This window comes from Mugil cephalus, chromosome 21 (genome assembly GCF_022458985.1).
Source record: "Mugil cephalus isolate CIBA_MC_2020 chromosome 21, CIBA_Mcephalus_1.1, whole genome shotgun sequence".
In the NCBI taxonomy this organism is placed as follows: Eukaryota; Metazoa; Chordata; class Actinopteri; order Mugiliformes; family Mugilidae; genus Mugil; species Mugil cephalus.
Window position 1 is genome coordinate 14,760,793 of NC_061790.1, and position 16,937 is coordinate 14,777,729.

Genomic DNA, 16,937 nt, shown 5'->3' on the forward strand with positions numbered 1-16,937 from the left:
TGTATGTACAGCGTTTAAAATGACATATGCATCCTACATATATATTCCCATGCGTTTATATTATCTAATTGTGGCGAAAACCTTGGTTGTTAGTGATTGCGTTTCTGCGATATTTAATAATCTCGTCGGTATATTTACTTCCGGTGTCATGGGTCAAAGGTTATTGGAGTTGACTCTGGCAGACGATTGGCTGACAGTCAATGTTGTGAAACTTCATTGGATAAAGGAACACACGCCTTTCCAACCTGAAAGAGCACAACAAACGACAAGGTCAGAAATGTTTATTATGTTATATTAAAACGGGCACTGTGAAACATTCGCGACGTTAGAATGTCACATGTGGGGAAGACCGTTCTGGGTTCTTTCTCTTATGCTAAATGCGTATGGACTTGACGTTTAGCTAACAGGCACCTAGCATTCGGCCATGTACTGTGACTTAGCATGGAAGTGTTGCGGTTCAGTGAAGAAGTAACTCGCTCGTAGTGATTTCATCCCCTCGTACCTTTGTGTTTTGATCAAATGTCTGTTTTAGGTGTGTTAGTTTAGCTGCACGAGTAGACACGACGCTAAGCTAGCATCGTCAATCAAACAAGCTAGGTTAAATGTTATTATTTCCTCTCAGTGGACATGTTAACGCACGCTGGTCGTGTAACTTTAAACATACCCAAACAAATATGAATTATATCACCAGTTACCAATTAACGTAGCAGTAAGAGCGTCTCTCAGAGGAATGTTAACTGAAGCTGACCTGGCTATTGTCCCCATCGCGGTTTATTTTCATGTCTGTGCAACATTACATTTCCTAGATAAACAGTAGAGGCTGAGCGGGCGATCAACACCAAAAGCTTTATTATTTTTTGAAAGAAATCACATCTGCATCACATCTGTGCCTCCAGGTTATCCATGTGCGTCTGACTGAGCCAACTGTAAGCATGCTGACCGCACAGAGGGCATGTACTGCATTGGCTGCCCGGCGCCTGGTTAGAGCTTCTGTCTCTTCATCGCACACACACCGCTCTCTGATCCACACTTCAGTGTCATGTCAGGACCAAGTTGAGCTGCACCCTGAATGGGTCAACTTGGCTAAGAAACAGCTGAAGGGGAAAAACCCAGAGGATCTGATCTGGCGCACACCCGAGGGAATCAACATCAAGCCTGTGTACACTAAAGCAGACTCAACAGCCATTCCTGATGAATTGCCAGGAGTGTTTCCCTACACTAGAGGGCCCTATCCCACCATGTACACTTACAGACCGTGGACCATCAGGCAGTATGCTGGCTTTAGCACCGTGGAGGAGAGCAACAAGTTCTATAAAGACAACATTAAAGGTAGATGTACTTCACTATTATTTATTTTTGAGCCCATAGGGATAGTAATCACTTTTACCAACTTATGCACCACCCTGTTTTCTTAAAATGACACAACTGGTGTGTACTTGACACATTTTCAACTTTGACCATTGCATGTTCGATTCCCTCACTGCAGCCGGTCAACAGGGTCTCTCTGTTGCCTTTGACCTCCCAACACACCGTGGTTATGACTCGGACAACCCCAGAGTCCATGGAGACGTGGGCATGGCCGGAGTGGCTATAGACACGGTTAAGGACATGAAGATGCTCTTTGATGGAATCCCCCTGGATAAGATGTCTGTGTCAATGACAATGAATGGGGCAGTCATCCCTGTGTTAGCAATGTTTATTGTCACCGGAGAGGAGCAGGGTGTTTCCAAAGCCCAACTGACAGGCACCATTCAGAATGATATTTTGAAAGAGTTTATGGTTCGCAACACTTATATTTTCCCCCCGGAGCCTTCCATGCACGCCATTGCAGACATCTTCGCGTACACCTCCAAGGTATGCAAAAGAGCTGGGAAGTAATCTGCATAAAAAAGCAGTAACAAGCTGAAACTATGTTTTTATATTGTTGATATTATGTTGATATTATGTCAAACTTTAATTGATTTGCTAACATGACCATGTTCACAGCACATGCCTAAGTTCAACTCCATATCCATCAGTGGCTACCATCTTCAAGAGGCTGGAGCTGATGCAATCCTGGAAGTAGCCTACACCATCGCTAATGGCCTGGAGTACTGCCGCACTGGCCTCAAAGCAGGTTTAACCATCGACGAGTTTGCCCCAAGGTACAAAATGTGAAGATATTCGTAAGCTGAACGGGAAACAGTTTTTATCTTCTTATTAATAGTAACTCACAGCTATGGCATGATAGTGGAGTTTTAAATAATATCATACGGATTCATTACAAATGCCAGCAATATGACCACCAATGATACACATGATACAGACGAATGTCACATGTGGTGGTCGTACACATGTGCACAGTAAAGTCATAAATAAAAAGTCTGAAAGAGGACTACAAAACCAAAAACATTTTTCGTCATTTTATACATGATACACACCAAAGCTTATTATATAAGATATTTTTTGGATAAATCATATTATGACAATCTATACTAACCTGTTTCTCTCCGGTGCCATTATCATTTTACTTTGTAGTGACACGTGCACAAGAATGCAACAAGTCGTTAAAAATAAAAGCCATTTTATTAAAAACAGGAAGTCTGGCAAAATGAGCTTAAATCAGAAAAAAACAAATACAATTAAGGTAACAAAATGACTATTAAACAAGGATACGGGCTAAACACAAACTGGATTATCTACATTGTAGATGTAGGGAGGTGTAAAAACGCTACAGATACAGTTTGCACATGTTCAGTGCAGCTCACATAGAACTTTCCAGGAGAATCTGACCAATTGTGAAGCATAATGGTGGAAATGTCATATTTGGTGTTGTTTTGCAGTCTGAAAGACTTGACATCTTGCACCCATAGATTCAACTATGAATTCTGCATCATGTCAAGAGTCCTTGATCTGAAGGGATCTGTGAGAAAATTGAAGTTGGCTAATGATTCTGAACACAATAACAAAATGACTAATGAAAGACCCTAAAACAAGATATAGTTCTATGGAATTGACTGGTGAGAGCCCAGATGATTCCAGGTTGGAGGAATTTAAAACAGAGTGCATGCAAGTAAAAACAACTTGGAGCTGAAGAAGAGAGGTCAAATGTCTCAGCAAGCCGATGTGCATCAGGCAGGCTTTTTAAGGACTTACAGCGCGTGTAGGCACATAGTCTCTCAATCAATAAATCAACAGCATCACAACACAGACCCTATTCGCAGACCAATGTCAGCGACATGTACTCTACCTCTATTATCCTCATTATTTCCTTTTCATGTGCCCCTCCCCTCTACATTTTCATCCTCATCAACCTTTTCAGAGACATATTGTCTTTGAGTTACTATAGAGATGTTGCTAAGTCACACAAATAGAAAGCATTTCGCCCCAGCCTGTTATATCTTTTGACAGCCAATTGCTCGGATGTTTTTCTTTGTCATGTATTTGGAGACACAGCAAAAGATTCTTTAGTTGATACAATGGGTTTGTCTCATTCCTTGACAAAGGGAATGTACAAACCATGACAGTCATCATTGCTGCAAGTAGTGTTTTATTTATTACTTATTATTTATTATTTCCTTGGAATTCATCATGAATTATTCCTTGTGCAGTAGCGGTGTAATTGCGGCATTGTCTGTTGCCTATTTCGCCCAGTAGCTGGAGGGGAGGGGGGTGGTAAGCAGCTGAAGAATAAGTGAATGCTTTTTGTTTTGGTGTACAATCCATTTATAGATAACCTCAAATATAATGTTTTTTTTTTTTTGTAACTTAGTGGTAGTGCCAGTAGTTCCGCAGTACTAATACCTGTTGCGATATTGGGCCATCCCATTTATTGCAGTAGATGTAGTACCTTTTCATAAATGTCACACTGAGGCAGTGAAACAAGATTGTACATTGATTCCTTTATGAACTGCACTTTGTTATTAGTTGACCTGATCTTCAGTTGGATATGGACCATGTACATGATGTAATTTGAAGTCATGTCACTAACAATGGCCCTGTTTGTTGCCTGTTGTAAGCACACACTGCCTGAATAACCTCTTGATGCACTTACGGATTACTTTAATTACTTTGTTGCAGTGAGAGAAGGAATATATCTGGAGGACTTGAAGGCATCGGATTAGAAGTGTCCTAGAAGTGCATCACTAGTAGATTGTGTCAAGTCCGTACAAATATCTCTGCTGTCACTTTCAGTTTTTCATTTTCATTTGAACACTTTTTGTATGTTTTTGTCAGGTTGTCATTCTTCTGGGGTATCGGCATGAATTTCTACATGGAAATTGCCAAGCTGAGGGCAGCCAGGAAATTATGGGCAACGCTCATTAATGAGAAGTTCCAGCCCAAGAATGCCAAGTCCCTCCTCCTCCGCACACACTGCCAAACTTCAGGCTGGTCTCTTACTGAACAGGTAAACATAAATGCTTGCATTGGAATGCGTTACAATGTGTAAAAATGGTGTAATTTAGAAATCTGTGGTCAAAGTTAGAATAGTGACAGTTTGAATGATTTTGATGACAAAGCTTTGCCACCCGTCTGATCCCTCTTAGGATCCGTACAACAATGTGATCCGCACAGTGATTGAAGGCATGGCAGCTGTGTTCGGGGGCACCCAGTCGCTGCACACCAACTCTTTTGACGAAGCTCTGGGTTTGCCCACTGTGAAGAGCGCTCGCATCGCCAGGAACACCCAAATCATCATCCAGGAAGAGTCGGGCATTCCCAAAGTCGCCGATCCCTGGGGAGGCTCGTACATGATGGAGGCTCTCACAGATGACGTCTACAACACAGCTTTGAAGGTCTGTTTTAACTTATTTGTACTAATTTATTGGCGATTGTTTTCAGAAACACGTTCCTTGGACCAGTTTTAGTAAATTCCTCTGAAGTAAAATAACTGACTGATTAGAAGCACTCTTTCATAGCCTTTGTTGTCTTTTTTACAGTTCATTAATGAGATTGAAGACATGGGAGGCATGGCCAAGGCTGTGGCAGAGGGCATCCCAAAACTTCGTATTGAGGAATGTGCTGCACGTAGACAGGCCCGCATTGATTCAGGTACTGACTTAATGTCTCTCATCCTTTTATCTTTCCACCTTTATCCACTCCCATAAGCACCTAATGCTCAGTAACATTACCTTACGCCTGTGGACCATGCTACTATGAAATGCACAAGTCTGATGAAGTTGCTATCAGAAAAGCTGACATTTCTCATGATGTGGCATATCCTTTTCTTTATTTCTTCCCAAAAGTAGGTCAGCATGTCAAGGCTTTCTTATGTTACTTTCATCAGTACACTGCCGGTTTTCTATTGTTTAAAACTCCTTATAATTTGAATTTCAGCTTTCAGTTGCTGATCTCATTGCTATGTACTACAAAATTTTCACTGATCAGGCATAACATTATGACCACTGACAGATGAAGTAAATAACATTGACCCCCTTGTAACAATACAATTTTCTGCTGGGAAACTTGGTCTTCAAAATCCCAAGATCCCAAACTGATCTTTGGGATGCACTGGAACACTCCTGATCCACAGAGGCCCCTCCACTCAACCATAGGACCCAAAGCCCCCACACAATTATCGTGTCAATATTAGGAAAGTGGTCACAATGATATGTCTGAGTGGTGTATGTTCCCCTGGCCAAGAACAACACAGGCACAATAATTACAGTTTAGACAGCAATACTCAGCCTTAACATTGAAGTGTACAAAACAACTCTTCTGCATGCCAGCTCAATTTCATTGATTTGCATTACAACTCTGACCAGCGCCAAAAAGTAATCAGCAGAAAAGTTATTTTATTTCTACCTCTTTGTACTGCTGGTTGAACTTCAGAGACCTCACTGCCGAGAGCAAATGTTGTGGACAGACATGCCAAGGCTACTAAAAATGAATAGGACAACAGTTCACAGGAGAATATGTGAAAAGTTCAGTCCTGCATTGTGTTTATGTTGTTGTGTTGTTAAAGGGCACATGTGAACTCTTGGAGAGGCGTGCCATCAGTCACAATGGGGCTTTTTTTGTTTCTCTTTGTAATTTAGCTTTACTGACACCCCTTAAAGCCAGAAATGAGCTGGAGCAGAGCAGAACCTTCACAAGCTGTAGCTTTTCTCCATAATCCCCCCGGTGCGTGGTCTCATTGATATTCATTGGCTATCTTTATCACCCCAGCATCACATCCCTGCTGACAGTTTTTGTTGATTCTTATGAAGGACCTTGAATTCTGATGGACCATGTTAGGCTCAGAGTTAATGTTTGTTTTGGCCTGCAGTGCTGTCAGATTGTGAGAATAATAAGGTTCTGTCTTCTTGTTGAATGTCACCAAAAATGCAGCTAGATCCATATATTGGAGTGATGATGTGTCGGTGTACGTTCACGATCCAAGTCTACCATGAAAATAAAATTAAAAACAGAGGGTTCAACACGAGGTGGAAATCATTTGCAAGCCTCAAAACTAAAAGGATCATATTACAGTATGTAACAGTTCTAGACAGTTGTACTGAGACAGATAAACAGAATGACTGTAAGAGAAAGGTATAGAAAATTTATGGAATGGGTCATGGTCTGAAACGTACGTCATCTGTACAAGGTAGTGGAGTTCAGGCTGATTGCATGGATGTCTATATTTCCAGTGGTACAGATGAACAATGACCCAAATGATACCGTGAAAGCAACCAATGAACTTTTGTAGCTGAAGAAGTGTAATGTTTTGCAGCGACTGACTCAGTCACCTGATCTCAACCCACTCAAGCTGCATTCCAAGATAAGAGAAAATAGACGTCAGAAAGACCCAAGAACAGACCAGGCAAAGTGTCACAAAGAAAGAACCATTCTTTGGTGATGCTCATGTGTTCCAGACTTCAGGCAGTCTTTGTCTGCCAAATATTCTGAATAATGTATTACAATTTTTATTTTTGATTAGGTTAAATTGTCCCATTACATGTGAGAGCCCAAGAATAGGTTGCAGTTCCTAAATGTTTCATAAAAATGTTTTTGTTCAGCCTCTTGAATTAAAGCTGAAAGTCTACCCTCTTAGGCCTTTATGTAACTTTAACTTCAGTCTTTTTTTGTGAACACTGTCCAAAAATATATGGGCCTGAACTGAGCTGAACTGAACTCATAACTTGAGGCTATGGTGTTTTATGAATTTTCTAAACTTGATAAAGCGAGCTTCAGATTCAGGAAATGCTTTCAGGTTTCTTCCACAAGAACAGGGGGAGACAAAAGCTCCACCTGCCCCGTACCTTATAATATACATCTCAGCAAAGATGGGTTGCGTGTGTCAATATGATATGCAGTACTGTGCACAAGTTTTACTCAGGTGTGAACAAATGTTGTAAATTAAGAATGCTTTCAAAATGGATGTGTTTATTTATTTTCATCAATTAACAAAATGAAGTGAATGAACAGAAGAGAAATCAAATCAATATTTGGTGTGACCACCCTTTACCTTCAAGACAGCATCGGTTCTTCTAGGTCTACTTGCACACAGTTTTTGAAGGAACTCAACTGGTAGTAATCTTGGAGAACTAACCACAGATCTTCTGTGGACGCAGGCTGTCTCCGATCCTTCTGTCTCTTCATGTAATCCCAGAGAAACTCTATGATGTTGAGATCAGGGCTCTGTGGGGGCCATGCCATCACCTCCAGGACTTATTGTTCTTCTTCACATTGAAGATAGTTCTTGATGACCTTGGCTGTATGTTTGGGGTTTGGGCCAATCATACGCCTCCCTAATGGTATTTTGATGGATAAGTATCTGCCTGTATTTCTCAGCATTGACGACGCTATTAATCCTGACCAAATCCACAACTCCATTTGCAGAAATGCAACCTCAAACTTGCAAGGAGCCTCCACCATACTTCACTGTTGCCTGCAGACTCTCATTATTGTAGCTCTCTCCAGCCCTTCGGTGAACAAACTGCCTTCTGCTACAGCCAAATATTCCAAATTTTGACAAATCCAGTGTACCTGCTGCCATGTCTCTGCTCCCCAGTTCCTATGTTTTTGTGCATAGTTGAGTCTCTTGGCCTTGTTTCCAAGTCAAAGGGATGTATTCCTGGCTGCAGCCCTTCCACGAAGACCCCTTCTGGCCAGAGTTCTGCCTAAAACATTTGCATATTACTGTATGTAGTATTATGGTTAAAATGGAAGATTACTTTTAGTGTTGGTTACATTTTTACTGGCCTAAAAACTACATTTTCCTTATTGTACTCAGTCGTACTTGCCACCAGCCTTCCCTGTTCCTTGTTCTGCCCCCTGGGTAAATCCCTGCAAACAATGTGTTATTTTTGCCATGTGCCTGAATCCCTTTTCCCATTTAAATTTTCAGGATCAGAAGTCATTGTTGGGGTGAACAAGTACCGACTAGAAAAAGAGGAGACCGTGGAGGTGTTGGCCATAGATAACACCATTGTCCGTCAGAAACAGATTGAAAAACTGAAAGAGGTCAGTGTTGTAATTCATTTCCACAGATACCATAGTAAGACTAAGTATAAAAAGACCATTATTTAAGTTAGTTCTACTAGATTGTGTATTTAATGTGAAGTGACCCTGCAGTCAGCTGTCATTCATAATACATGTAAACCCGAGAGGAAAATATCCCTCTACTTGCTGTCATTAGCCGGTCGAATATCTCACGCTCACTGCCTTCATTGGAAGGTCAGTGGGCAATGAAATGTCATCACATTTGGAGTACAGGTAGAATTCCATGACATATTACATGTCACATCGTCAGTGAGGGCTATCTTTAAAGAAATGGGTAGTGCTCCTTCTCTTGGTGAATATCTTTGAGGCCAAACTGATGCTATTTCCCCAGGGATACGGGAAGTGTGGTCCAAGAGCACAGCCATGATATCGGCGACTTATTTTTAAAAAAGGTTTTCCAACTCTCATGGCCCAATGGGACTGCTTTACGGAGAAGTTGGCATGGCAACTGGTGGTCGCCGTTATGTCACATCCTCTTTCTATAGTGTCAAATAACTACAAAAATGACACTTGAACATGAATTAACATCATATCTAAAAACAACTAAAACCACCTTGGAAAAAAATATTTGACCTGTATTTCAGTGTTTTAGTTTGGTGCAATTCCCATTCACTAACATGGAGGAGTTGCAGTTTATGATCTGTACTGCAGCCAGACACCAGGGGGAGCTCTACTTGCTGCAGCTTCACTTTTGAGGAACAGTTCTGCTGTCCATCTGTCCAGCTTTATTCAGTCTCTGGTCTGGACTAAACAAGAGATCTTTTCTCACACATATACTAAATGATTACTTATATGTCTGAAAAATTACTGATTAAGAAGTGTATTAGATTTCCAGTTTCTTCATGTTTTTTTTTTAACTTTTTTTTTTTTTTTTACTGAGCAATATACAACATTGCACACAATGCGGTTGGCGTCCAATGATAGCATCAACCACCTAGGGGACTGTAACCCTTTAGGAGCCACGAGGCTAACGGCTTATTATGAAAGGATGATTTGCAGCGGCAGCCGTTGGGACATCAACATTTTCTTTGCACATACTGTAAATCATGTAGTAAACGCACAACTAATGCTGCCTTCCAATGATGTGGTGTTTACTGTGTTCATGAGTAAACTTCATGTGAACAACACATTCCTCCTTTTCGATAAGGACAAAGTTTACGAGTTGGATACTTGCCACGTGTAACTATGAACTCATGAGTCCCATTTGAAGGCAGCATAACTTCAGAATTGTTAGGTCTACGGGCGTCTTAATTACAACCTTAATTAATAAAGTCTGCATTCAGTTAAGCCGCTGCTCTCTGACTTCCTAAAATTATGTAGAAATAACATTACTTGGTAATTACTTTTTTACTCCTACTATGGTGCGTCAGCAAATCCTTTGGAAGGTAGGTAGGTATATAATCATATTTGCAGTAGATATGATTAAGTTGAGCAGTTGATGTATACACTGTCATAAAGAATTCAATCAATAGTATGAATCACATCAGGGCAGATAAATGTTTCGTCTTGTCTTTTAGGTGAGAGCGACTCGTGACCCTGAGGTAGCGAAGAAGTGCTTGGCGGCCATTGAGGAGTGTTCCCGAACCAGAGAGGGCAACCTTTTAGCCCTGGCTGTGGAGGCAGCACGAGCCAGGTTAAAACCACTCACTAGACGCTCTAATGACCACTCTGAAGCTGGGCTATGAACATATGAGGTTTAAAGTTCAAATAGAATTTGAAATCCGATTGCGTCGGTCACTTCACTCGTCAAGGAGATACTTCACTTCTCTCTCCTGCACACGCTACATGATTTGAAAATAATAGCGCAACACATACAACAGAATATTGTTTAGTTTCTCCACTTCAGTGAGCATTGAATGCACCAGCTTATGTGATCTAATAGCTCAATAAATGTAAATAAAATGAAAGGCTGGAGTGCAGCCATTAGCTGTAGTACTTAGTGGTGGAAAAAGACAAAGCAGACAGAGAAACTGGAAGAACAGGGTCAACACAGGGTGCCTGTTTTTCAGCAAGAACTGAAGATGAGATATGAGTGTGCTTGCTAATGCTGGCCTCAAGGGCTAGAAGAATGTTAAGCGCTGCCTGACAACCCGCTCGAGCTGCTCAGTTTCCTTGTAGACAAGTTTCTTTCATGAGTTATTTTGCAAGTATTGATGCTGATGTAATCATCCACGTGATAAATGCAAATTAATATCAAACACGTTTGATAGTAACAAGGGTTATCTTGAGTCTGCAAGCAGTTAGGGAGTTTTACTGAAGGTTTGTAAATCTCACTTTGAAATAATTTGGCACCAAGCGAGGTCTGGATGTGATTTCTCCTCCATGACTGTAATCTGAGCCCAGCCGGCATTCACAATGGCAGAATACACAACTGCTTGCTATGCTCTTTGAAACACAATGCTGCTGTTGAAATTACTAATCTTTCACTTCTTAATCTGCATAAGCGATATTGTGCCATTAGTCCTGGAAAAAGAAAAAGAAATTAGCTTTGATTGGATATGGGCTTTGTAAAATGAGTGTGAACAAAACGAATAATCGCCCTGCCTTGCATTATTTATCAGTAGGGCATGAAAACAGTAAAGAATGTGCAGGCTGCTTCTGTCTTTAGATGCTCGGTGGGTGAAATAACTGATGCCATGAAGAAAGTGTTTGGTGAACACAAAGCCAGCACCAGGATGGTGAGCGGTGCTTACCGCAGCGAGTTTGGAGAACATGAAGAGATCACCCTGGCCCACAATAGGTAGAGACGCCTGTAAACGGCGCAATCGTTATCTTCATTAAGTACAGACCGATCCTTTGACAGCTTGAGTCACACTGCGTTTTTTCATTTTTTTTTTACCTCCAAAATCAGAGTTACTGAGTTTAAGAAGCACGAAGGCAGAAACCCTCGACTGCTGGTGGCAAAGATGGGTCAGGACGGCCACGACAGGGGTGCCAAAGTCATCGCCACTGGCTTTGCCGACCTGGGCTTTGACGTGGACATCGGGCCACTGTTTCAGGTCAGTGTCATACAAAGGAATGAAACAACTAAGTGATTTCAAGATAACATCGAACGAAGGCTTTGCATTAATATTCAACCTGGGCGGTCTAATTTGTCAAGCTAATGAGAGAATGTTTAAAAAGGCTTACACTAGTAATGAACAGATCACTTGCGCTGCTTTTTCCCTTTTTGGCAGTCAATTTAAAGTAGTGGTTGTGTATTTTTTTTCTGAATGAATGAATGAATTGCACTGCTTATGCAAGTTCACCCGGTAGGCGGTCTTAAATGTGACCCGGGACACAGGACATTTGTGCTTACTAACAGTAATCTTCTGTGCTTCCTGGTTCAGGCCTGTACTTTTATCTGGCCAGGACAACAGGGTTCATGTGAGAAGAAAGAGCTATTCATCTAAATTTTTGAGAAAAAAAAATGCATTTAAAAAATTTGGGTCAGCTATTGCAGGCAATTGTCAGTGTTAAAGAGCAATGAAGTAAATATAGAAGGTCCAGTCAATATTCCCAGTTAGTATATGTGACTTGAGAAGTCATTATTCATTTGAGACAGACCAACAGTAAGTGTTTAAAGATACCTTGATAGATCGCAGATGTGATCTTCTGATATGATTTTTCTTAGAATGTCAACAGCAGAAACAACCAGCTCTTTGTACTGAATATTGTCCAAATTGGCTCCTGGATTAAAAAAAACAACAACCGCAGTTGGTGCTTTATTGAAACCACACTCAAGCTGGTTATAAAACAGAATATGAAAATTAAAATCAAGGTCTCATCTATTTACTCAGATTTAATTTGTTATTCGTGTTTTCGTTTAATGGCATAATGAAAACAGAGAGGCCCTTATCTAATGTGATTTTTAATTACGCAAAGGTGGCGGGGACAGGTTACAGTTCTGGATCTTCCTCTTTCAAAATGCAAGATCACTCAAGTGTCACAGCTGCAGACAAACATCCTCCAAGTGTTGTCTTAAATATCAGCAGATAAGCTCGTATTCCATGTGCGCCCTACGGTCACAGCTGCAACACTTCATTGGCATCATTTCCCAGCCACTGAGCACATGGTCTGGCATTCGCAGCCTCTGGGGCTGGTAACATTGCAAATGTTATTATGTTATTTTTAAAACAGCAAACAAGGGCCTGGAATCAGCCAGTGTTGAAACGCTCGGTTAAGTACTCTTACATGTGACCCTGTGAACATCAACTAAAGACAGGGTCAATGGAAAATCATCTAAGCCTTTGTGCGCACTTGCCACTTATGATATACTGCTCGAAAGATCTCAATGGGGAAAAAAGTCATGCTCTATATTTATACTGATGTAGCTGGGTACTGTGTTAGGAACTAAAGGATGCCACATGATGAACTTACAGATGGTTGAATTCAAGACACCCCAAAAGTCAAATCAACCCTTATGCCCTATTTTCAAAATGTTATTTAGTAGTTTGTATGGCTCCCACATGCTCGGGGTACAGGGCCCCCTAGAGGACATCGGGCCCTCAGGCCACCCCTCAAGAAGCCTGTTTCTGCATACAATAGCTTGTTGATGCGTTTACTTTTATTTCTAATCATTTTTCCACCTCCCGCTCGGTTGTGCTGTTCCACCCTTCGCCTCTCGTCGGATCAAACAGACTCCCCTCGAGGTCGCCCAGCAGGCGGTCGATGCAGACGTCCACTGCGTCGGGGTCAGCACGCTTGCCGCGGGGCACAAGACCCTGGTCCCGGAGCTCATCAAGGAACTCCGAAAGCTCAACAGGCCGGATATCCTCGTCATCTGTGGAGGCGTCATCCCGCCACAGGTAAGTCCACGTCTTGTTGATCGAGCCGCCGCAAAAGCTGAGCTTGGTGTGTCTTCTTAATATTTAGCAGATCGTGAATTAATTTAAGTTGACAGTGGAGAGGCACTGACTCACACCACTTCCCACTCAGTTTAAGCAGGAATAAGTCTACATCACCTCTAGCGCATCCACTGGCGTTCTCGAAAGGATGTGTAGAATTGTGAACTTGTAATCATTGATTGGTGTGATTATAATTATTACTCTGCGGTCCAATTTCCTGTCTTCCTGTTCCTGTCAGTCTGCAAAACATTTTCATCCCTTTCCTTCTGAGGGGGCGGTACTATGTAATCACAGAGGAATTGTGTGTAACCATCTTTCTCTGCCTCTCTACATCATCTTATGAGCCATCATTCACGCAAACCAGAGATTGAGTGTAAACCTTTAAAGTGTCGAGGGATTAAGAAGCCGTGATACCATTTTTTCCAGTGTGTCCCACACCATTGCCACAAGTCAGACCCCTTTCTGCTTTCAGATGACTCAGTTTGTTGAATCTGTGGCAGAACCAGTCAGTGGGAAAGATCACACTCACCAGCATTTAGCAAACTAGTGCAGGTGAAGAGAAAAAGAAGTGAGGAATTTAAACAAAAAGTTCTAAGGGCACACAGAAGACTTTCCTCATTTTCCATTTTCATCTAAACATTCAAGTGCACGAATATTTTTATCGCCTCATGATCACAGAGAAGTAATAAACTGTAGAGGGGTTGATCAGCACCTTTTTTTTTTTATCCTCCCTGTTAATATTAGATCTTCTACAGTAGCCTTTCCTTCTGAATGTCATGGGAGAGTACTGCCTCTGGCTGGTACAAAGGGTTATTTCCTTTTCCTTCCCTTCCCTATTTGCTGCAGTCTTTGCAGCGTGTTCGAGTGTAACTGTTTAGACACAGGCTGCGTCAAAGGCAGCATTCACAGCCGCCAGTTCTTTGATGTTTGTTTGGTGTGTCTGGGTCTTAAGAGCCACAGATATAAACTCTGTGCCCCCATCTTTGTGTACGCAGGACTACGAGTTCCTGTACCAGAGCGGTGTATGCGCCATCTTCGGTCCAGGAACCAGGATCCCACGAGCTGCAGTGGAGGTTATTGACAACATCGAGAAAAGCCTAGAAAACATACGTCAGGCCATGTAGAAACTCACAATGCAAACTGTCAGCCCATATTTCTGTATAGAATGTTAAAAAAAAAAAAAAAAAGAAAGAAAGAAAAAAGGTCAGAGTTGCCTTCTCAGTCCTTAATCTGACTTTACTAATAGTTATTTTGAGTTTCTTTTGTTGCTCATTAACATTATCAATCAAAATGTAAAGACTGATTCATTGCAGCATGCGTTCACAGCATTAAATACAAAGTTGCTATGTTTGCCGTTATCCTGTAAATATCCTAGAAACAACGCACTCAACAACACTATAAACATACTGTGAACGGATTACATTCATTGTGAAGTGTCGGCGTGTAATTTACCTATCAGGGCATAATTAGTACCAGTGAAGCAAACAAGGATAGATATAAACTGGCATCAAAACAAACCTCTTATGAACCATTATCTCTGCCTCTTCTCCTGAAGGATAATGTCATCCCAAACGTGGCCTTCACATTACATCAGTTTCATTTAAACATTTGCTCAGGTGTAGAAACATGGAACGGTAATCACGATTGATGAAACAGTTGGAAATAATATTTTTTTATTTGTGATTGTGAATCCCATTTAGCGCTCTGTGCTCTAAATAAAGTCTGTGAGCTTCAGAAATGTGTGTCACGACTACAGATTGTGTAAACCGCTGCAGTTTTTTCAGGTAGTTGATGTTTTTGCTTGTTTGTTTTCTTGGGATAAACTGGATTAAGGTTGCGAAGGTTGGGTTGGGAAAGGTTGTGATCAAGATTTTAACTAAATAATAAAGAGATGTGACGTTAGGATGTTTGACCCCTCACAGTAATTCTATGGAGATGCTGTATCTACATATTAACGTACGGGTCCAGCTGGTTATTGCTAGACTTGGTAGAATCATACACAGCCTGGACTCTTGAAGAATGTTAATCATTTGTACATATCTTTGAGTTGCAAGAGTGTGTGAACCCTTGTCTTTTGTGTGACCCCCTTTGTGCTACAGTAATGGCAACTTAACATTTCCGGTAACTGCTGATCAGTCAACTACAGCGACTTGAAGGAATTGGAGTCTCAATATAGAACTGCTTCTGCTCTGAGATGTTGGTGTGTTTTTCTGCATGTTTCAGGTCCTCTCACAACATTACTGTTGGGTTAATGTCAGCACTTTGATTTGGCCATTTGAAAACATCCACTTTGTTCTTCTTAAACTGCTCTTTTGCAACATGACTTGTCTGCTTGGGCTTGTCATCTTGGTGTTTGACACGGTTTTTCTTAAGATTCACAGACGGATGACCTGAGGTTTTCTGTTGGAATTTGTTGGTATGATTCAGAATTCATTGGTTCATCAATGATAGCATTCTGTCCTGGCCCACATGCATCAAACCGTGCCCAAACAAGGACACCACCACCGCAATGTTTTAGGGACTGAATGAACCTCTCATCTTTGATATTATCTTCCCACAAAAAAAATCCTAGTGTTCTGGTTTGTCCACATGATGTTTAGCAAACTGCAGGTTGTCAGAAATGCTTTCTGCTAAATACACCATGATTGATCTATGTTCTCCCGATGGTGGATTCATGAACGTTAACATTAGCCCGTGTCCAAGAGTTACATAGAAGTTACCCTGGGTTCCTTTGTGACTTCTCAGGTTATTGCGCATTTCTTTTTTGCTAAATGCGTTTCAGCCTTACTAGGGCATAGATGTCTTCAACTTTAGCAATATCTGTTCAAAAAGCATATCAACCACTGATCTTTTCCGCTCCACTCTGGAAAATGTACAACCCCAAACAAGTCTGCTATTTTGTCATTGAAAGCGGTACAGAGACCTCATATCAGATGTTGAAAGTCAGAACTCTTATTGTTTTTTCATGAAACGTATAGGTTCACGTTTATGTTGGCTCCTCGACTGTTTTGTATGTGGCCTTGCAATTTCACACACATGGACTGATGTGGATGAATTCCACATTTGTGGTTTTCAGTGACTCCTCTTGACAGCGTCTGATTGGATAGCCATGGAATTCGGTACAGACGTTCCCTGACTCACTGCCATTTTTTAATAAAGTTAATCAATTCATGCAGCAGAACCAGAGATATTCCACTTTTTTATTCCACATGCACAAGGTTTTCAAATTCATACTTCCCTATGGTACTTCGTGCTTAATGCTAATAAACAAATGTTAACATGATATCACAATAAGCAGGAAGATTATCATGGTAATCATAAACCTTGTCAAACTTAGACTTCCTAATATGGCCATTTGTCCATATATGAGATACTTGTACACGTTGTGTATATCTTGCTGTTGACGATTTGTATCAGGCATCAGACAGTGACCCTACATATTTCTAAGTTTTTGTCATGAAGTCAAGCCTCTCTTCTCTCTTGCACATTCTTGATTCCTTTTCTGGCCTCCTCTGCTCTGCTCTCATCTCCCACCTAAAATAGAAGCAGAGGAGGTGAAGAACAGACCCGAGGAGAGCTGAGACTACAGATATTTAACAAAAAGATGATTTTAAAATAATTTAAAAAACAGGGGCCATTGACTGTGTT

The 16,937-nt window shown here is 41.2% G+C and overlaps 1 protein-coding gene across 1 annotated transcript; it reads left to right on the top strand.

Annotated features, from left to right (window-relative positions):
* The first annotated feature begins 148 nt into the window (after positions 1-148).
* Positions 149-15,027, top strand: mmut (methylmalonyl CoA mutase). The gene is made up of 13 exons (XM_047573938.1): positions 149-270; positions 897-1,329; positions 1,487-1,854; positions 1,987-2,144; positions 4,216-4,387; positions 4,527-4,775; positions 4,920-5,031; positions 8,309-8,424; positions 9,981-10,096; positions 11,072-11,203; positions 11,315-11,462; positions 13,083-13,250; positions 14,285-15,027. Exons 2-13 carry the CDS (start codon positions 933-935, stop codon positions 14,411-14,413), a joined length of 2,265 nt encoding a protein of 754 aa, XP_047429894.1. The 5' UTR covers positions 149-270; positions 897-932; the 3' UTR covers positions 14,414-15,027.
* Positions 15,028-16,937: the final 1,910 nt, after the last annotated feature.